Below are 23,700 nucleotides of genomic sequence, written 5' to 3' on the forward strand. Positions count from 1 at the left end.
CATGGCGACCCCATCTACTTGCTTATACATGTGCCCATCCGGGCTCAAGACGGGTGCCTCTTTAGTACAAGCTTGGAGTAGTTTCCTTAGAATATTCTCGGGTATGTCAAGAGGAGTATCTCTTGACATACCCGAGAATATTCTAAGGAAACTACTCCAAGCTTGTACTAAAGAGGCACCCTTCTTGAGCCCGGATGGGCACATGTATAAGCAAGTAGAATTATTAATCTTACTTTCTCGGTCATATTTAATAATAATATATATATATATATATATATATATATATATATATATATATATATATATATATATATATATATATATGTCGTACCTAATAGCCAGAACGCACTTCTCAGCCTACTATTCAAGGCCCGATTTGCCTAATAAGCCAAGTTTTCATGAATTAATGTTTTTTCGTCTACCTAACCTAACCTAACCTAGCTTTTTTTGGCTACTTAAACCTAACCTTACCTATAAATATAGGTTAGGTTAGGTTAGGTAGGGTTGGTTAGGTTCGGTCATATATCTACGTTAATTTTAAATCCAATAAAAAAAAATTGACCTCATACATAGAGAAAAGGGTTGCTTTATCATTTCATAAGAAAAAAATTATAGTAAATATATTAATTCAGGAAAACTTGGCTTATTAGGCAAATCGGGCCTTGAATAGTAGGCTGAGAAGTGAGTTCTGGCTACTAGGTACGACATATATATATATATATTATATATATATATATATATATATATATATATATATATATATATATATATATATATATATATATATATATATATATATATATATATATATATATATATATATATATATATACACACACATATATATATATATATATATATATATACACACATATATATATATATATATATATATATATGTCGTACCTAGTAGCCAGAACGCAATTGTCAGCCTACTATGCAAGGCCAAATTTGCCTAATAAGCCAAGTTTTCCTGAATTAATATATTTTCTCTAATTTTTTTCTTATGAAAAGATAAAGCTACCCGTTTCATTATGTATGAGGTCAATTTTTTTTTGTTTTAGTTAAAATTAACGTAGATATATGACCGAACCTAACCAACCCTACCTAACCTAACCTAACCTATCTTTATAGGTTAGGTTAGGTTAGGTAGCCGAAAAAGTTAGGTTAGGTTGGGTTAGGTAGGTTAGGTCGCCGAAAAACAATTAATTCATGAAAACTTGGCTTATTAGGCAAATCGGGCCTTGCATAGTAGGCTCAGAAGTGAGTTCTGGCTAATAGGTACGACATATATATATATATATATATATATATATATATATATATATATATATATATACATATATATACATATATATATATATATATATATATATATATTGTGACGGTGTTCCCCCCCCTTATATTTCTCTCACGCCTGCTGTAAGAGTCATGTCCGCTTTACCCGAGCATTCTCTACGTCGCGGGCATCAGTTTGATATATGTGGGAGAGTGTAGTGTTCTCGAGGTGGCGAGAAATTCGTGAAAGAAAAGTATTTTGGCCTGTGGTATAGGCCCTTTAGGAAGCCAATATGGCGCGGGCTCCTCCGTTTTGCCGCCAAAACTGTGTGACGTCAGTGGCACCAGATTGGTCACCGACAGGGATGTGGCACAGGGAGCCATGAAAAACCTCCCTTGGCAAGTATGACGTCACGAAGGCAGGGGGGTCCGCCCATAGCGCCACGGCGGCGCCATCAGTCTGACACGACACGTCAAGGTGGACGGATGTGTGAAGGTTGATCCTGTCAATCTGACAGTAATACGCCACTCCCGTGGATCTTACGCGTCACCCGTAGTTTGCACGTACGCTGAGAGGTCTTCCTTCATTCCATGTGTGGACCGAAGAGGGAATTGACGGCATATTGAGCATCAAGTGCTCCAGGGTCGGATGCTGTGCAGGTGAAGTCTAGGCAGTATCGTCTGGGACGTCTGATAGCTTCACAGTGACGACGTAGCGGCTGGGCCAATCCACTGGGAAGCAGTGAAAGACACTAATTGGGAATCCGTACGACTGCAGCCGAGACGTAGGCAGGCAGCCGTAGTTGGGAGGAGAAGTTGACAGCCGGGAGACCGACTCCAACCCTACAAGACGTGGAGGAGGGGCATGGACCCGCGGAGGACAGAACACGGAAACGATGCATTTATTTTGGGACGTTGATTGGGTTCCTGGAGGACACGACAGGGTGTGTGTGGGGGCGTTCCCTACACGAGGCGGGAGGCTGGACCAGGAGCTACAACTCAACTCTTACCGGAGGATAGGTGGAAGTAGGTGATTCTAGTTTCCCTCCCAATTCCCCTTTAGTCAGCTATATTATTTAGCCAGAGTATTTTGTATGTCGTGAGCAAGGCTCACCTATGTCACAATAAGGCACAAGTGTGCAGAGTGGGGCTACATAGAGCACCCACAGTATCTATTATTATTATTGGTGTGTGCAGGCACCCGGAGTAATTGATGAATTTACTGTGTTGATAATGCCTTTCATGAGACTTTAATATGATCATTTAGTGAGAGAATATATATATATAAATGTACCAGTATTTGGTGATAGGCTATGTGCCCAGTAACTATATTATTACTATTATTGATGTCTATGATTTATATATATATATATATATATATATATATATATATATATATATATATATATATATATATATGTCTATGCTTGTGTATTGGATAATCATTCATGTGTGCAGTGATCAATTGAATATTCGCCCACGAAAGGAATTACTGAGAACTCCGGTAATATGTACTTGCATGCGTTATCATTAAATGAGGTGCAGTGTGTTATACCATGATAGTGAATTATTGTGTTCAATAATATAGAAATGTTTGATTGAGCTCAAGATCTGTGCAGCGAAGTATTTACGTTCTATTGCTATTGTCGCAGATATTGTGTTGATTGAACATTTAGTGATCCTTGAGAATTTAAAGAAACAGGCGCCTCACGCCAGACAAACAGATAAACGAACATCTGCGCGGTGGGAGTCGCCCAGCTGATTTTGACATTGACGTGAGGGGGAGCATTGCCAGCTTGGCGAGTTCATGATTATATGTGGGAACGAGCGAGTTACCACGAAATAGCTGTTACTTGTTGATATACGGATGTGATGTCTTGAGTTTTAAGTAAAACACAAAATACCTTGGCGTTTATATCATCCCCTCCATGTTTCTTGTGGCTATATAATACATGAAAGGAAATAGTGATAGAAATAAATACCTGCCTGATATCAGACCTATTGAGTGTGTTCTTGCCACTGTTACCACAATTCAACAAAACCACTGACGTGTTACTGGACACGGGAAACACCAGTTGGCGACCTTGTGGTTAGTAGTAGAGCCTTCTGTCGGGGCGGGCACACAGCAGTTAAGAGAACAAGCTGTGTTCTCACTCATTCTCGATCAGAGGCCAGTTGGGATTGACTGGGATACTCTCCTGGCGTACAGTGGCGCCGCGAGGATAGAGTGAAGACTCGCAGGGCTACGGTGAGTGACCTTGTGTATACTGTTTCTCGCCCCTCTTATGGTGAACCCCGACAATATATATATATATATATATATATATATATATATATATATATATATATATATATATATATATATATATATATATATATATATATATATATATATATATATATATATATATATATATATATATATATATATATATATACATGTGTTCCTCACGTGTGCCCCAAAGAATGAGGTGATTTGATAAAATGCTATGCCCAAGATTACCATCCGAGTGCCGGCAGGGAAGTGGTTTAAATAGCTTCGGCTATCACTTCCTTATGTCCGATCGTGATGGTCAAGCGGATTAAGGGGTCCTGTAGATACCAGTTGCGTTGCTCCTGGCAGTATGGGTTCGAGTCACTTCTGGGGTGTGAGTTTTCAGTCGCATATAGTCCTGCGGACCATTCAGGCTTGTTCGCATATATATATATATATATATATATATATATATATATATATATATATATATATATATATATATATATTATTAAATATGACCGAAAAAGTAAGATTAATAATTCTAACACGAATTTTCTCAATCTTTCGTACATTTCTTTTCACTGTTGGAGGTAAATCAAAAATCAATTCTCCAAAATTCATTTTTATTTCTAGTCTGACGCGACACGAGCGCGTTTCGTAAAACTTATTACATTTTCAAAGACTTTAGCCCACAAATACAACCTCTGAAGAGATAACTAACACAACACCTATACCCCCTATTAGACTATTTTACAGGAACTTCTTTTCCACAGCTCATAAAACGGAGGAAAGGGTCCTGAAAGATATTGTTAATAGAAACGTTATCCCTACAGACAAAAATCAGAGGATTCAACTGACGATTTACTATAAAACCAGAAAAACGGCCAGCCTACTCATGAGAAACTCTCCAGACACAAAACAGAACGCTTTAAAAGAGACTAACGTCGTCTATGCCTTCAAATGCCCTCTTGGGGACTGTAAGCTCCAAAAAACCCAGTATATAGGCAAGACAACAACATCTCTTTCTAGGCGTTTAACGATGCATAAGCAACAGGGCTCCATTAAGGAACATATAATCTCTTCCCACAACCAAACCATCGCCAGAGAAATCCTAGTAAACAACACAGAAATCATCGATAGATACAGCGATAGCAGGCGGCTTGACGTTTGCGAGGCACTACACATCAAGAAGTCAACACCAGCAATCAACAGCCAATTATTGCACAACTATATTCTACCCACCTCAAGACTCCGCTCCAATATAGAAGCATCAAGAAATATGGACCAATACGCTTTCTACAAACACTTCTATTCAATATCCATTGTTTCATGTTCTGTCTTGTGTTGATGAAATTAATACCCTATTAATACTCTTGTTCTGTCTTGTGTTGATGAAATTAATACCCTATTAATGCCACATCTTGTTCTGTCTTGTGTTAATGCCACATCACCCCTTCCACCTCACTCAAATGTAGATATAAAATCGGAGATGCGTAAGTTCTATTCAGTTGTGTATTTGTGAACTAAAGTCTTTGAAAATGTAATAAGTTTTACGAAACGCGCTCGTGTCGCGTCAGACTAGAAATAAAAATGAATTTTGGAGAATTGATTTTTGATTTACCTCCAACAGTGAAAAGAAATGTACGAAAGATTGAGAAAATTCGTGTTAGAATTATTAATCTTACTTTTTCGGTCATATTTAATAATATATGTCTACAGGGAAGACTGCTACCAAAATATACTAATATATATATATATATATATATATATATATATATATATATATATATATATATATATATATATATATATATATATATATATATATATATATATATATATATATATAACTATATATATATATATATATATATATATATATATATGTATATATATATATATATATATATATATATATATATATATATATATATATATATATATGTATATATATATGTATATATATATATATATATATATATATATATATATATATATATATATATGTATATATATATATGTATATATATATATATATATATATATATATATATATATATATATATATATATATATATATATATATATATATGTCGTACCTAGTAGCCAGAACTCACTTCTCAGCCTACTATGCAAGGCCCGATTTGCCTAATAAGCCAAGTTTTCATGAAGTAATTGCTTTTCGACTACCTAACCTACCTAACCTAACCTAAGTTTTTCGGCTACCTAACCTAACCTAACCTAAAAAGATAGGTTAGGTTAGGTTAGGTAGGCTTGGTTAGGTTCGGTCATATATCTACGTTAATTTTAACTCCAATAAAAAAAATGACCTCATACATAACGAAATGGGTAGCTTTATCATTTCATAAGAATAAAATTAGAGAAAATATAATAATTCATGAAAAATTGGCTTATTAGGCAAATCGGGCCTTGCATTGTAGGCTGAGAAGTGAGTTCTGGCTACTAGGTACGACATATATATATATATATATATATATATATATATATATATATATATATATATATATATATATATATATATATATATAGGTTCGACATACATAGATGAGATATATGGATGAGAGATATGAAGGTGAGACGATATATAATATTGCAACACGTCATCCGACAGAGTGACATCCCAACATGACGATATCCCAGTCTCATGTAAGCTTATCCAAGTCTATCACCATATACCACTCGGATATAATCCCAGTCTGACAGTTACATGTGTCCCAGTGAAGTAGGATGACGACCAGTCCTGTTTATCCAGGCATCTCTTAATGACTGTTGACGCGACAGGGAAATATGATTAAGGAAGCAGGCAAACAATTCACACCTGGTTAATGGAAGTTACTGAATGCTCAGGTGTGGGTGTGGAAGGTGTGGAGGGGGAAGTGGAGGATAGCTATGAAGTATAGACCAGTAAATACATCTACCTCTTCAACACACGAGAAATGGGGTTTATAAACACAATGACATTATGTGTATTATATATGTATATATCACAACGGGTCTCTCATATAAGTGAATTGTGTCAATGAAAATGAACTTCTGGTCTGCGACTGCTTTGTACTGTTAAGTCATTGGATATATAACTTCAGCTTCCAATGACTTTTAACTGTGTAGATATTCATCTGGTCAGAATACTGTACTTGTCAAGGAGTTTCATTGCTCCTGTCTGTCTAGGTTTCAACCTCTCACGGGAGGAGTTCTTTATGATATATGCGAACAAGCCTGAACGGTCTCCAGGCATATATGCAACTGAAAACTCACACCCAAGAAGTAACTCAAACCCATACTGCCAGAAACAATGCATCTGATGTACAGGATCCCTTAACCACTCGACCAACCCGACCGGACAAAAGAGGATGGTAGCCGAGGCTAATTCCCCATCCCCCCGCCGGCACTCTGTTGATAATCTTGGAAACTGTAGATCATATCTTAGGAGATATGATCTACAGTTTCATCAGGTTGACCTTGTGCCATTAGCACTGTGTCACTGACCCTCCGTAGCGAGATGACTGTGCGCAACATTAGCCCAGCCAAAACATAGACTGTTAATATCATAGCAAGACAATGACACAGAATGTTTAGCACTCTTAATATTTTTTATTCAAGCACTGATAACATAGCATAATGTAAGATTTATTTATTTATTTATTTTCACATTTCATATCGCGTGTGTAGATTTAGTTTAAAACAAAAGGTGAAACACGAGAGCATAAACTAATAGGGTTGAGATAGGAGGAAAGGCTTTGCGGAAAATAGAAGAGCTGAGGAGACATGTTCGCTACCTACAATTCTAATATTTTTGCAGACCTGCAGACCTGACCAGAAAAACAGTCAGTCAGTCAGTCAAACATTTTTTATAGTTTTAAGTTTTTACATCTTTAAAAAAGGGACTACCAGTCTTCAATGATTCTTCTTCTATCAAATCAAATAGGTATGAGGACCACTACCACATGACTGCGGTTTTTAATTTAAAGTTTTTCCATTGTAAAATACTATCATCGACCTTGTATTGGATAGCTAAGGCATTCAGTTTACAATTCAGTAAGTGTTTACTGAACGTAGAAATCACTTCATGTGTACTCATTTTTTAGTTTAGTTAAAGTTTCCCAATCTTAAAATATTACTATCATCAACCATGTATTGGGTGTCTTAGACATTCAGTTTACAACGCAGTAAGTCTTTACTGAACGTGGAAATCATTTCATGTGACCTTATTTATAGTTTAATCCGTCTCCACTCCAAACCAATCAGGACCGTAGGTCCTGATTGGAGGCATCTGTGCTTGTTCCAATGGAGTCCTGACAGTCTTCCTTCGGTTAATGTAACGTTTTAAGTCGTTTGTCTCTCACCCATGTAAGTCCCACCCTTGTCTCTCACCCATGTAAGTCCCACACTTATCTCTCACCCATGTAAGTCCCACACTTGTCTCTCACCCATGTAAGTCCCACACTTATCTCTCACCCATGTAAGTCCCACCCTTGTCTCTCACCCATGTAAGTCCCACACATGTCTCTCACCCATGTAAGTCCTACACATGTCTCTCACCCATGTACGTCCCACACTTGTCTCTCACCCATGTAAGTCCCACCCTTGTCTCTCACCCATGTAAGTCCCACACTTATCTCTCACCCATGTAAGTCCCACACTTGTCTCTCACCCATGTAAGTCCCACACTTATCTCTCACCCATGTAAGTCCCACCCTTGTCTCTCACCCATGTAAGTCCCACACTTATCTCTCACCCATGTAAGTCCCACACTTGTCTTTCACCCATGTAAGTCCCACACTTATCTCTCACCCATGTACGTCCCACACTTGTCTCTCACCCATGTAAGTCCCACACTTATCTCTCACCCATGTAAGTCCCACACTTATCTCTCACCCATGTAAGTCCCACACTTGTCTCTCACCCATGTAAGTCCCACACTTATCTCTCACCCATGTACGTCCCACACTTGTCTCTCACCCATGTAAGTCCCACACTTATCTCTCACCCATGTAAGTCCCACACTTGTCTCTCACCCATGTAAGTCCCACACTTATCTCTCACCCATGTAAGTCCCACCCTTGTCTCTCACCCATGTAAGTCCCACACTTATCTTTCACCCATGTAAGTCCCACACTTATCTCTCACCCATGTAAGTGCCACACATGTCTCTCACCCATGTAAGTCCCACACATGTCCCTCACCCATGTAAATCCCACACATGTCTCTCACCCATGTCCCTCACCCATGTAAGTCCCACACATGTCTCTCACCCATGTAAGTCCCACACATGTCTCTCACCCATGTAAGTCCCACACATGTCTCTCACCCATGTAAGTCCCACACATGTCTCTCACCAATGTAAGTCCCACACATGTCTCTCACCCATGTAAGTCCCACACATGTCTCTCACCCATGTAAGTCCTACACATGTCTCTCACCCATGTAAGTCCCACACATGTCTCTCACCCATGTAAGTCCCACACATGTCCCTCACTCTATATCTCTCATCCAGCCTCACCACAATGGTACACACCCAAGCAAACCCCGGGAGGGACAGAAATGGTTGGGCACGTTTCCTTTTATCTAATGCAACTAAGTTCACCCAGCAGTAAATAGGTACCCAGGAGTTAGTCAGCTTCTTGAAAAGTTGAGTGTCAGTAATTCGACTTTGGGGTGGGCGGAGGGGGGGGGAGGTGGAGACCTTGACCTAACCATATTTCTCACACACACACATATTATATATATATATATATATATATATATATATATATATATATATATATATATATATATATATATATATATATATATATATATATATATATATATGTATATATATATATATATATATATATGTATATATATATATGTATATATATATATGTATATATATATATGTATATATATATATGTATATATATATATATATATATATATAAATATATATATATATATATATATATATATATATATATATATATATATATATTATTAAATATGACCGAAAAAGTAAGATTAATAATTCTAACACGAATTTTCTCAATCTTTCGTACATTACGCTTCACTGTTGGAGGTAAATCAAAAATCACTTCTCCAAAATTCATTTTTATTTCTAGTCTGACGCGACACGGGCGCGTTTCGTAAAACTTATTACATTTTCAAAGACTTCACAAATACACAACTGATTAGAACTTGCGTTTCCCTGATTTTATATCTACATTTGAGTGAGGTGGGAAGGGTGATGTGGCATTAACACAAGACAGAACACTAGGGGATATTAATAGGGTATTAAAAGTATCAAGACAGAACAGAAACAATGGGTATTGAATAGAAGTGTTTGTAGAAAGCCTATTGGTCCATATTTCTTGATGCTTCTATATTGGAGCGGAGTCTTGAGGTGGGTAGAATATAGTTGTGCAATAATTGGCTGTTGATTGCTGGTGTTGACTTCTTGATGTGTAGTGCCTCGCAAACGTCAAGCCGCCTGCTATCGCTGTATCTATCGATGATTTCTGTGTTGTTTACTAGGATTTCTCTGGCGATGGTTTGGTTATGGGAAGAGATTATATGTTCCTTAATGGAGCCCTGTTGCTTATGCATCGTTAAACGCCTAGAAAGAGATGTTGTTGTCTTGCCTATATACTGGGTTTTTTGGAGCTTACAGTCCCCAAGTGGGCATTTGAAGGCATAGACGACGTTAGTCTCTTTTAAAGCGTTCTGTTTTGTGTCTGGAGAGTTTCTCATGAGTAGGCTGGCCGTTTTTCTGGTTTTATAGTAAATCGTCAGTTGTATCCTCTGATTTTTGTCTGTAGGGATAACGTTTCTATTAACAATATCTTTCAGGACCCTTTCCTCCGTTTTATGAGCTGTGGAAAAGAAGTTCCTGTAAAATAGTCTAATAGGGGGTATAGGTGTTGTGTTAGTTGTCTCTTCGGAGGTTGCATGGCTTTTCACTTTCCTTCTTATGATGTCTTCGATGAAACCATTGGAGAAGCCGTTATTGACTAGGACCTGCCTTACCCTAGTCAATAACGGCTTCTCCAATGGTTTCATCGAAGACATCATAAGAAGGAAAGTGAAAAGCCATGCAACCTCCGAAGAGACAACTAACACAACACCTATACCCCCTATTAGACTATTTTACAGGAACTTCTTTTCCACAGCTCATAAAACGGAGGAAAGGGTCCTGAAAGATATTGTTAATAGAAACGTTATCCCTACAGACAAAAATCAGAGGATACAACTGACGATTTACTATAAAACCAGAAAAACGGCCAGCCTACTCATGAGAAACTCTCCAGACACAAAACAGAACGCTTTAAAAGAGACTAACGTCGTCTATGCCTTCAAATGCCCACTTGGGGACTGTAAGCTCCAAAAAACCCAGTATATAGGCAAGACAACAACATCTCTTTCTAGGCGTTTAACGATGCATAAGCAACAGGGCTCCATTAAGGAACATATAATCTCTTCCCATAACCAAACCATCGCCAGAGAAATCCTAGTAAACAACACAGAAATCATCGATAGATACAGCGATAGCAGGCGGCTTGACGTTTGCGAGGCACTACACATCAAGAAGTCAACACCAGCAATCAACAGCCAATTATTGCACAACTATATTCTACCCACCTCAAGACTCCGCTCCAATATAGAAGCATCAAGAAATATGGACCAATAGGCTTTCTACAAACACTTCTATTCAATACCCATTGTTTCTGTTCTGTCTTGATACTTTTAATACCCTATTAATATCCCCTAGTGTTCTGTCTTGTGTTAATGCCACATCACCCTTCCCACCTCACTCAAATGTAGATATAAAATCAGGGAAACGCAAGTTCTAATCAGTTGTGTATTTGTGAAGTCTTTGAAAATGTAATAAGTTTTACGAAACGCGCCCGTGTCGCGTCAGACTAGAAATAAAAATGAATTTTGGAGAAGTGATTTTTGATTTACCTCCAACAGTGAAGCGTAATGTACGAAAGATTGAGAAAATTCGTGTTAGAATTATTAATCTTACTTTTTCGGTCATATTTAATAATATATGTCTACAGGAAAGACTGCTACCAAAATATACTAATATATATATATATATATATATATATATATATATATATATATATATATATATATATATATATATATATATGCGAACAAGCCTGAATGGTCCCCAGGACAATATGCAACTGAAAACTCACACCCCAGAAGTGACTCGAACCCATACTCCCAGGAGCAATGCAACTGGTATGTACAAGACGCCTTAATTCACTTGACCATCACGACCGGACATAATGAGGTGATCTCATTATGTCCGGTCGTGATGGTCAAGTGGATTAAGGCGTCTTGTACATACCAGTTGCATTGCTCCTGGGAGTATGGGTTCGAGTCACTTCTGGGGTGTGAGTTTTCAGTTGCATATTGTCCTGGGGACCATTCAGGTGTGTTCACATTTGTGTTCCTCACGTGTGCCCCAAAGAATGAGGTGATTTGGTAAAATGCTATGCCCAAGATTACTATCCGAGTGCCGGCGGTGGGGTGGTTCAAATAGCCTCGGCTATCACCTCATTATGTCCGGTCGTGATGGTCAAGTGGATTAAGGCGTCTTGTACATACCAGTTGCATTGCTCCTGGGAGTATGGGTTCGAGTCACTTCTGGGGTGTGATTTTTCAGTTATATATATATATAGATAGATACAGCGATAGCAGGCGGCTTGACGTTTGCGAGGCACTACACATCAAGAAGTCAACACCAGCAATCAACAGCCAATTATTGCACAACTATATTCTACCCACCTCAAGACTCCGCTCCAATATAGAAGCATCAAGAAATATGGACCAATAGGCTTTCTACAAACACTTCTATTCAATACCCATTGTTTCTGTTCTGTCTTGTGTTGATACTTTTAATACCCTATTAATATCCCCTCTTGTTCTGTCTTGTGTTAATGCCACATCACCCCTCCCACCTCACTCAAATGTAGATATAAAATCGGAGATACGTAAGTTCTAATCAGTTGTGTATTTGTGAACTAAAGTCTTTGAAAATGTAATAAGTTTTACGAAACGCGCCCGTGTCGCGTCAGACTAGAAATAAAAATGAATTTTGGAGAATTGATTTTTGATTTACCTCCAACAGTGAAGCGTAATGTACGAAAGATTGAGAAAATTCGTGTTAGAATTATTAATCTTACTTTTTCGGTCATATTTAATAATATATGTCTACAGGAAAGACTGCTACCAAAATATACTAATATATATATATATATATATATATACTAATATATATATATATGTATACCAAAATATACTAATATATATATATATATATATATATATATATATATATATATATATATATATATATATATATATTAGTATATTTTGGTAGCAGTCTTTCCTGTAGACATATATTATTAAATATGACCGAAAAAGTAAGATTAATAATTCTAACACGAATTTTCTCGATCTTTCGTACGTTTCTTTTCACTGTTGGTGGTAATTCAAAAATTAATTCTCCAAAATTCATTTTTATTTCTAGTCTGACGCGACACTTGAGCGCGTTTTGTAAAACTTATTATATTTTCAAAGACTTTAGTTTACACATACACAACTGAATAGAACTTACACATCTTCGATTTGTTTATATCTACATTTGAGTGAGGTGGATGGGGTGAGGTGGTGTTAATAGGGTATTAAATTCCTAAACACAAGACAGAACACGAAACAATGGGTATTGAATGGAAGTGATTGTAGAAAGCCTATTGGTCCATATTTCTTATGCTTCTATATTGGAGCGGAGTCTTGAGGTGGGTAGAATATAGTTGTGCATTAATTGGCTGTTGATTGCTGGTGTTGACTTCTTCATGTGTAGTGCCTACCAGACGTCAAGCCGCCTGCTATCGCTGTATACAGGACGAGACAATCGGGATGATAGCCGACAGAGTGTATCGTGATCCAGCCTGTACTCCTCTTGACATAACAGAAAATATTCTAAGGAAACTACTACAAGCTTGTACTAAAGAGGCACCCTTCTTGAGCCCGGATGGGCACATGTATAAGCAAGTAGATGGGGTCGCCATGGGTTCTCCCCTAGGTGTCCTGTTTGCAAACTTCTACATGGGTACCATCGAGCAAAAAGTCTTAGTCGACATGAACTTGAAACCGGCCATATACTGCAGGTATGTTGACGACATTTTTACACAGGTACCTGATGTCAGACATCTGCAGGAGCTGAAGGAGGCGTTTAAGCAGAGTTCCGTGCTGCGTTTCACTTACGAGACGGAAAAGGATGGGAAGCTGCCCTTTCTAGATGTAACAGTCATGGAAAAGAGCGGAGGTTTCCACACTGCAGTCTACACTAAGGAAACGAACATAGGAATGTGCCAAAATGCCAACAGCGACTGCCCAGACAGGTACAAAAGGAGTGTTGTTAACGCATATGTCGACCGTGCTCTCAGCCACAGCTCAGAATGGAAGCAAGTCGACGAAGAACTCTGTAGGGTAAGGCAGGTCCTAGTCAATAACGGCTTCTCCAATGGTTTCGTCGAAGACATCATAAGAAGGAAAGTGAAAAGCCATGCAACCTCTGAAGAGACAATTAACACAACACCTATACCCCCTATTAGACTATTTTACAGGAACTTCTTTTCCACAGCTCATAAAACGGAGGAAAGGGTCCTGAAAGATATTGTTAATAGAAACGTTATCCCTACAGACAAAAATCAGAGGATACAACTGACGATTTACTATAAAACCAGAAAAACGGCCAGCCTACTCATGAGAAACTCTCCAGACACAAAACAGAACGCTTTAAAAGAGACTAACGTCGTCTATGCCTTCAAATGCCCTCTTGGGGACTGTAAGCTCCAAAAAACCCAGTATATAGGCAAGACAACAACATCTCTTTCTAGGCGTTTAACGATGCATAAGCAACAGGGCTCCATTAAGGAACATATAATCTCTTCCCACAACCAAACCATCGCCAGAGAAATCCTAGTAAATAACACAGAAATCATCGATAGATACAGCGATAGCAGGCGGCTTGACGTTTGCGAGGCACTACACATCAAGAAGTCAACACCAGCAATCAACAGCCAATTATTGCACAACTATATTCTACCCACCTCAAGACTCCGCTCCAATATAGAAGCATCAAGAAATATGGACCAATAGGCTTTCTACAAACACTTCTATTCAATATCCATTGTTTCGTGTTCTGTCTTGTGTTGATGAAATTAATACCCTATTAATACTCTTGTTCTGTCTTGTGTTGATGAAATTAATACCCTATTAATACCACATCTTGTTCTGCCTTGTGTTAATGCCACATCACCCCTTCCACCTCACTCAAATGTAGATATAAAATCGGAGATGCGTAAGTTCTATTCAGTTGTGTATTTGTGAACTAAAGTCTTTGAAAATGTAATAAGTTTTACGAAACGCGCTCGTGTCGCGTCAGACTAGAAATAAAAATGAATTTTGGAGAATTGATTTTTGATTTACCTCCAATAGTGAAGCGAAATGTACGAAAGATTGAGAAAATTCGTGTTAGAATTATTAATCTTACTTTTCATTAATCTTACTTTTTCGGTCATATTTAATAATATATGTCTACAGGAAAGACTGCTACCAAAATCTATATATATATATATATATATATATATATATATATATATATATATATATATATATATATATATATATATATATATATATATATATATATATATATATATATATATATATATATATATATGTGGTGCAAGCTGGACGCCAGACGACACAGATGGTTTTCATAATTTGTAACGTTAATTTGCTTTCCAAAATAATTTGTTTTCAAATAGAAAAAATATTTAAATTTTGTGCGTAGTTAGGCTAAGGAGATTTTAAGTCAGGTGTTTTGGCTTTGTTTGTAATTACTTGTATTTGCAATATGTGAAGCAAGAAGAAAGATGACCAAAACAATGATCAAGCAAAATGTGAAAGCCATCAGCTGAAAAGAATCGATAAAACCGAAAAGAATATAATAAAATTTCTTTAATATTTCTATACATTTTGTACATCTAAAAAATTTCTTTGTCTTAATGTCACTGTCAAGTTAACAAGTAAACATTACAATACGGAAAATGCAGATTATGCAAGGATCAGTAACTATGAGAAAGTGTTAAGATAGTATGACTGAACACTTCATAGAAGAGATATGGGGACAAGGAGCAGGGATATGAGGACAAGGAGTTGAGATATGAGGACAAGGAGCTGGGATATGAGGACAAGTAGCTGAGATATGAGAACAAGGAGCTGAGATATGAGGACAAGGAGCTGAGATATGAGGACAAGGAGCTGAGATATGAGGACAAGGAGCTGAGATATGAGGACAAGGAGCTGAGATATGAGGACAAGGAGCTGAGATATGAGGACAAGGAGCTGAGATATGAGGACAAGGAGCTGAGATATAAGGACAAGGAGCTGGGATATGAGAACAAGGAGCTGCGATATGAGAACAAGGAGCTGGGATATGAGGACAAGGAGCTGGGATATGAGGACAACGAGCTAAGATAAGAGGACAACGAGCTGGGATATGAGGACAAGGAGCTGGGATATGAGGACAAGGAGCTGGGATATGGGGACAAGGATCTTAGATATGAGAACAAGGAGCCGAGATATAAAGATAATTAGCTGGACTAAGAGGACGGAGTTAAGTAAAGATGCCCAACCACTAGCACCATCGGGGATCGAACGATAACCTCCAAGAAGCGAGGGGCGGCGAGGTACCAATAAAGTTCAGGAACTTGGGCCAGAGTATACAAGAATATTGTCCACTATTTGAGATCAACGCTACCTTACCTTGAGGTTACCTTGAGGTGCTTCCGGGGCTTAGCGTCCCCGCGGCCCGGTCGTCGACCAGGCCTCCTGGTTGCAGGACTGATCAACCAGGCTGTTGGACGCGGCTGCTCGCAGCCTGACGTATGAGTCACAGCCTGGTTGATCAGGTATCCTTTGGAGGTGCTTATCCAGTTCTCTCTTGAACACTGTGAGGGGTCGGCCAGTTATGCCCCTTATGTGTAGTGGAAGCGTGTTGAACAGTCTCGGACCTCTGATGTTGATAGAGTTCTCTCTCAGAGTACCAGTTGCACCTCTGTTTTTCAACGGGGGTATTCTGCACATCCTGCCATGTCTTCTGGTCTCATGTGATGTTATTTCTGTGTGCAGGTTTGGGACCAGCCCCTCTAATATTTTCCACGTGTAAATTATTATGTACCTCTCCCGCCTGCGCTCAAGGGAGTACAGTTTTAGGCTCTTTAGTCGGTCCCAATAGTTTAGATGTTTTACTGAGTGGATTCTAGCAGTAAAGGATCTCTGCACGCTCTCCAGTTCAGTAATTTCTCCAGCTTTGAAAGGTGCTGTCATTGTGCAGCAGTACTCCACTCTAGAGAGCACAAGCGTTTTGAAAAGTATCATCATCGGTATAGCATCTCTAGTGTGAAAAGTTCTTGTTATCCAACCTGTCATTTTTCTTGCAGTTGTGACGGCTACTTTATTGTGTTCTTTAAAGGTAAGGTCTTCCGACATGAGTACACCCAGATCCTTTACATTGCCTTTTCGTTCTATGTTATGATTTGCCTGAGTTTTGTACGTGGTTTCCATTTTTATATTTTCATTTTTTCCATAGCGCATGAGCTGGAACTTATCTTCGTTAAACACCATATTATTTTCTGTAGCCCATAGAAAGACCTGATCTACATCTGACTGGAGGTTCGCCGTGTCCTCTATGTTGCCTACTCTCATGAAGATCTAGTGTCATCTGCAAAGGATGATACAGTGCTATAGGTTGTGTTCTTGTCTATGTCCGAAATGAGGATGAGAAAAAGTACTGGAGCAAGCACAGTACCCTGGGGGACTGAGCTCTTCACGGTTGATGGGCTGGATTTTATTTTGTTGACTATTACACATTGGGTTCTGTTGGTCAGGAAATTGTAGATCCATCTGCCTATTTTTCCGGTAATTCCTTTTGAACGCATTTTATGTGCAATAACACCATGGTCACATTTATCAAAAGCTTTTGCGAAATCTGTGTAAATTACATCTGCGTTATGTTTGTCTTCCATAGCATCTAATGCCATATCATAGTGGTCCAGCAACTGCGACAGGCAAGAGCGCCCTGTTCTGAAACCATGTTGTCCAGGGTTATGGAGTTGCTGTGATTCCATGTATTTTGTGATTTTACTTCTTAGCACTCTCTCAAAAATTTTTATGATGTGCGATGTTAGCGCTATCGGTCTGTAATTTTTTGCCTCTGCCTTATTTCCTCCTTTATGAAGTGGTGCTATCTCTGCTGTTTTTAGTATATCAGGAATAACGCTAGTATCTAGGCTTTGTCTCCACAGAATGTGGAGGGCCTGCGATAGTGTTTTTTTACAGTTCTTTATGAATATGGAGTTCCAAGAATCCGGGCCTGGTGCAGAGTGCATAGGCATACTGTTTATGGCTTCTTCAAAATCCAGTGGGGATAGCGTGACGTCTGATATATGATTTGATGTTGGTATTGTATCCATGAAAAATTCATTTGGGTTATCAATCTTTAGTGTGTTTAATGGCTTGCTACAAACAACTTTTCAAATAAATATATAGTTTCATATTTACTTTGGACATTCTTGTGGTAGATAGGATGAGGTACCCGGTTGAGCCCGAGTTTCTCTCCCCAATACCCCTTCCCCTCTCTCTTTCCCTCTACCAGTTTCTCCCAATCTGCCCTTCTCTCATCTCTATTCCCTATTCCTCCCTACCTTGCCGGCATTTCCATATCCCCATCTCCTTTCCCCTTCCTCTCCTCTCCTTTACTCTTTCTCCCCCCACTCTCCTTTACTCTCCCCTCCCCACTCTCCTTTACTCTCCCTCTCCACTCCTCTACTCTCCCCCTACGCTTTACTGCCCCCTCTTCCAGCCTCTCACCGTTTCACCCTATTTCATTCCCTTGTCCTCCTTCTCCTCATCTTCTCCCCATTCCCTCATTTTTTCCTGTCTCCCTCTCCACTAATCTTACATCTACACTTCAAACAATCTTCAGTGCATATGCAATCTTCATCACTGTAACCTGAATGAATTCAGTTAATTGCTTTCGAGTAAATCACAAAAATGCGCGGGTAAACGGCAGGAGTAGGGTGGGGTTTTTTGGGGATCTAGTATCGGTGATTGAGGAGAGGTAGGGTTAGACGCGAATATTTTTTGAAGTCCGGCACTGGAAATGATCGCAACTGGCCTGTGTCCTTCCCATACAACCAACCATTCCGCTATAAGCCTGGGTGAGGGTAACCCCAAGCCAAAGCTCTCCAACTATGGACAGACAGACAGACAACAAGAGTGTTATGATGTTCTTGATGTAACAGGGGGTCATGTCGTTTTCTTTTGCGATAATTTGAGGGGGAATCCTATGATGTCCTTGTTGTAACATCAGGGAGGTCCAATGGTGTCCTTGCGGTTACAATTACGAACGCTGTAGTGTCCTTGTCGGTACAGCAAGGGGCCCTATGGTGTACTTATCAGAACAGAATGGGGTCTTGTCCTTCGTTCGGTGTCCTTATCGTGATTACAGGGGATCCTATGGTGTCTTTGTCGAGGCAACAAGGAGGCCTATGTTCTGACAGCAGGGTGGTCCTATAATCTCCTTGGTATGACATCATTAGGTCCTGTGGTGTCCTTGTTGGGACAACATGGGGTCCTAAATGCTGTTGTTCTTGGGGCTGCATAGGGGCCTATGTATTGTTCTTCTTGGGACAACATGGAGCCCTATATGTTGTTCTTCTTGGGACAGCATGAGGTCTTATATGTTGTTGTTCTTCTTGGGACAGCATGAGGTCCTCTATGTTGTTGTGCTAGGGGACAGCATGGGGTCCTATATGGTGTCCTTTTTGGGATAGCATGTGTCCTATATATTGTTATTCTTGGGAGAGCATGAGGGCGCGTAGGATGTATTTCTGGAGACAAAAGGGAGGTTCTATGGAATTCGTTGCCGGACACCAGACAGTCCTACAGTGTATATGGGTCGGGTCAACTGGGAATGGGATTTAGGGAGGATCAAATTAACGTTGTTCATTGATTCAACATTCAATTAACGCTGATAAAATTGATTCAACATTACTTTTAACCAGTTTTGTCTGCGAGAGGGACCGGGGAACAGTCCAGCCTGTGTAGTGTACCATTCCCCATTTCTAACTGTTCCCCCATGTTCAGTCTGGTTCCTATCCTGAGTGAACCCTCGGCATCATCTTTAAGAATATGAGCAGCATCCCACGCACCAGACAGAAGATCTTACGCTCCAGCTTTATGCTCCAGGTTTATGCTCCAGGTTTACCCTCCAGGTTTACGCTTGGGCAATGTTGCGAGGGGCGGCCTCCGCTGCCCTAATCAAGGGCACGCATAGGATGGCTTGAAAGCCTCGCTCATGGGCTGTAAGTGAGGCTGAGTGAGGTTCATATTGTGGCCCTCATGATCTCACTCATCTCATAAGTTGGATGTGAGGCGTGTATAGTCGCTGAGGAATGTATAAATTGTCAGGTATATATAATCTGTGAGGAGTATATAATCTGAGGTATGTATAATCTGCGAGGTGTGTATATTCTGTGGTGTGTATAATCTGTGAGGTATTCGTATATAACGGTAACAATCAAAGAGTCAAAGGTACATTTGAAAACTGAACTGAAATTAAGAAAATAAGCGACCCCCCCACCCACACAACACCTTTACATGGGTATGGAGTACACCCTTACATGGGTATGGAGTACACCCTTACATGGGTATGGGTTACACCCTTACATGGGTATGGGGTACACCCTTACATGGGTATGGGTTACACCCTTACATGGGTATGGGTTACACCCTTACATGGGTATGGGTTACACCCTTACATGGGTATGGGTTACACCCTTACATGGGTATGGGGTACACCCTTACATGGGTTTGGGGTACACCCTTACATGGGTATGGGTTACACCCTTACATGGGTATGGAGTACACCCTTACATGGGTATGGGTTACACCCTTACATGGGTATGGGGTACACCCTTACATGGGTATGGAGTACACCCTTAAATGGGTATGGGTTACACCCTTACATGGGTATGGAGTACACTCTTACATGGGTATGGGTTACACCCTTACATGGGTATGGGTTACACCCTTACACGGGTATGGGTTACACCCTTACATGGGTATGGGTTACACCCTTACATGGGTATGGGTTACACCCTTACATGGGTATGGGTTACACCCTTACATGGGTATGGGGTACACCCTTACATGGGTATGGGGTACACCCTTACATGGGTATGGGGTACACCCTTACATGGGTATGGGGTACACCCTTACATGGGTATGGGGTACACCCTTACTTGGGTATGGGGTACACCCTTACATGGGTATCGGGTACACCCTTACATGGGTATGGGGTACACCCTTACATGGGTATGGGGTACACCCTTACATGGGTATGGGGTACACCCTTACATGGGTATCGGGTACACTCTGACATGGGTATCGGGTACACTCTGACATGGGTATTGGGGGTTACAATGAGTGGGATGAAAATTATTTTATATTATTTAGGTATGCAGGCGATGAGTCACAATAACGTGGCTGAAGTATGTTGACCAGACCACACACTAGAAGTTGAAGGGACGACGACGACCTCTTATGGGCCAATAGGCCTTCTGCAGTTCTCATTATTACTACTATCCCCTACACCTTACTTTCCTCCTCAGCTCTCTCTTGCCTATTTATAGCCTGTCCCTACCTCCTCATCACAATCGACTTGAGAATGGTCCAGGACGGACCGAAACGTCGTCGTCCCTTCAACTTCTAGTGTGTGGTCTGGTCAACATTATTTAGGTATACTAATGTTTATTTCCTTGAGGAGATGAATTAACTTACATTATATGATAGAAGTTATGTTAATAATGAAGATGATTGCAATTCATTACTTTATTTACCAAAATATAACAATTGGTAATTACATAAATTCAGTAAATATGTTTAAACTACTTTAGTTACCGTAAATACCTCAAAAGCTTTAAAAACTAGAAACTCTCGATAATGAAGATTACAAAAAGGACAAAAATAATCTATGGAACAAAATTTGTATATTATATACCCTAAATTAAAATTAACAGAAAATGTGTCCTGACAAAAAATAAGACTGAATTCCAAAAGAAGTGAAATAAATAGGACAATATATGCCAACACTGCAAGGACTTCCAGTTGTCCCTACATACTGGTTGACGGATTCTGCATCTTGCCTCACTACAGACACGCACTTCGTCTAGTGCGGCCCGCAACGCAGGTTCGAGCCCGCCGTCCTGCTCCATACATAAATCACGTTTCGTCGTGTGTGTAGAGACTTTTATATATTTTGTACTTAAGTATATGTACTAAAAGTTCCATATTTTCAAGCATCATATATCCGTTGAAGAATTTTATTATGATTAATATATTTTTTGCTGTTTGTCACTTCGCGCATGCGCTCTAAGGCTTTGACCTCATAGGGCACTTGACAGCATATGGAGCCAGTCCTCCTAAGGTTCCCACCGTCAAGAAAACGGTCAGTTTAAAGTGTGTTCTCCTAACCTACCAGACGACCCAACATAGAAAACGGGACAGTGCGTCACTTTGGCCAGCCGCTTCCACTTTCTAGTACGACAGTTGTTGGCTTTATATAACGCGTACAAGCGAAAAGTGACGTTCCTTGTAAGAGGACAGGTTGACAGAGCACTTGACAACACTTGACAACACAGGGGCACTTGGTGGCAAATAAAAGAAAACATCTGAAGCGTTCATGAGCATAAATGATTGTCCAATGTCTTGGGTATAAATGATACATCATTGTACATATTTATTCCTTACACTGTTAGGTATGCATAATTTGTGAGTAATATATATATATTACATATGATTTATGTATCATCTGAGTAAGGCATGTATAATCTATGCAAGGAATGTATAATCTTCAAGCATCTTGGTATCGGGTCGTTAGCATATTGTTAATGTAAAATCTGAGCATGTGATCTAGATACATTTGTTCTACGCTAGCTAGCCAGCCTGAGTCCGTATTCAAGTTTCCGGAGATTGCCCAACCGCTTTCCTATCATCTGAAGCTCTTTCCAGTCCCCGACCTGTCTCGCCCTTCTCATACTGTCTCGCCCTCCCAAGACGGACGTCCCGTCTCGCCCTCCCTAGACGGACGTCCCGTCTCGCCCTCCCTAGACGGACGTCCCGTCTCGCCCTCCCTAGACAGACGTCCCGTCTCGCCCTCCCTAGACGGACGTCCCGTCTCGCCCTCCCTAGACAGACGTCCCGTCTCGCCCTCCCAAGACGGACGTCCCGTCTCGCCCTCCCAAGACGGACGTCCCGTCTCGCCCTCCCAAGACGGACGTCCCGTCTCGCCCTCCCAAGACGGACGTCCCGTCTCGCCCTCCCTAGACAGACGTCCCGTCTCGCCCTCCCAAGACGGACGTCCCGTCTCGCCCTCCCTAGACAGACGTCCCGTCTCGCCCTCCCTAGACAGACGTCCCGTCTCGCCCTCCCTAGACAGACGTCCCGTCTCGCCCTCCCTAGACAGACGTCCTGTCATCTCCAAGTCCTTCCGCTGACATCTCATTACAATAAAGGATTTCCAGAAACTTGAAGGATCTTGTTCTTTATTCCCCAGAATCTATTATCTTGTCTTACGCTTCCTCTTCTTACTTACTTATTTCCTCGTATTTTTCCCATATCTTTATTCGTTTTTTTATTTCTGTTACATCTTTCATTTCCAACGTCTTTATTCTAATTCTTTTGCCTTCCTCTTCTTTATGTTTTCATCGCTTCTTTCTTTTTTCTCCTCTATCTACTTATGTCTAATCTACTTGCTGTCTAGTCATGTCAAGAGTGGTAGATTGATTGATTGATGAAGATTAAGGCATCCAAGATGTGGCACGGGCATGAATAGCCCGTAAAGGAGTTGTAGAACACAGTTTATGAGGTAGGAGAGTGAGGTGAAGGTGAAATGAAGATAAGAGTGTAACATGATGAGGTAAAAATAAGATAATAAGTAAAATATTGGAAACGGTTATAAGTAAAGGAAGGTAAAAGGAAGAAGAATAAGGTATAAATAAAAGACAAAGCTTTGAAAATAA

At 39.8% G+C, this 23,700-nt stretch overlaps 1 protein-coding gene across 1 annotated transcript in view; it reads left to right on the top strand.

Moving 5' to 3' along the window:
* Positions 1 to 23,175, top strand: part of LOC138372889 (uncharacterized protein DKFZp434B061-like) — an 80,144-nt gene extending 56,969 nt beyond the window's left edge. The window contains exon 2 of the mRNA XM_069338564.1: positions 22,616 to 23,175. Coding sequence (XP_069194665.1) covers positions 22,616 to 23,175 — 560 coding nt within the window. The remainder of the gene's footprint in view (positions 1 to 22,615) is intronic.
* The last annotated feature ends 525 nt before the right edge of the window (positions 23,176 to 23,700 follow it).

Source organism: Procambarus clarkii, chromosome 40 (genome assembly GCF_040958095.1).
Source record: "Procambarus clarkii isolate CNS0578487 chromosome 40, FALCON_Pclarkii_2.0, whole genome shotgun sequence".
Lineage (NCBI taxonomy): Eukaryota > Metazoa > Arthropoda > Malacostraca > Decapoda > Cambaridae > Procambarus > Procambarus clarkii.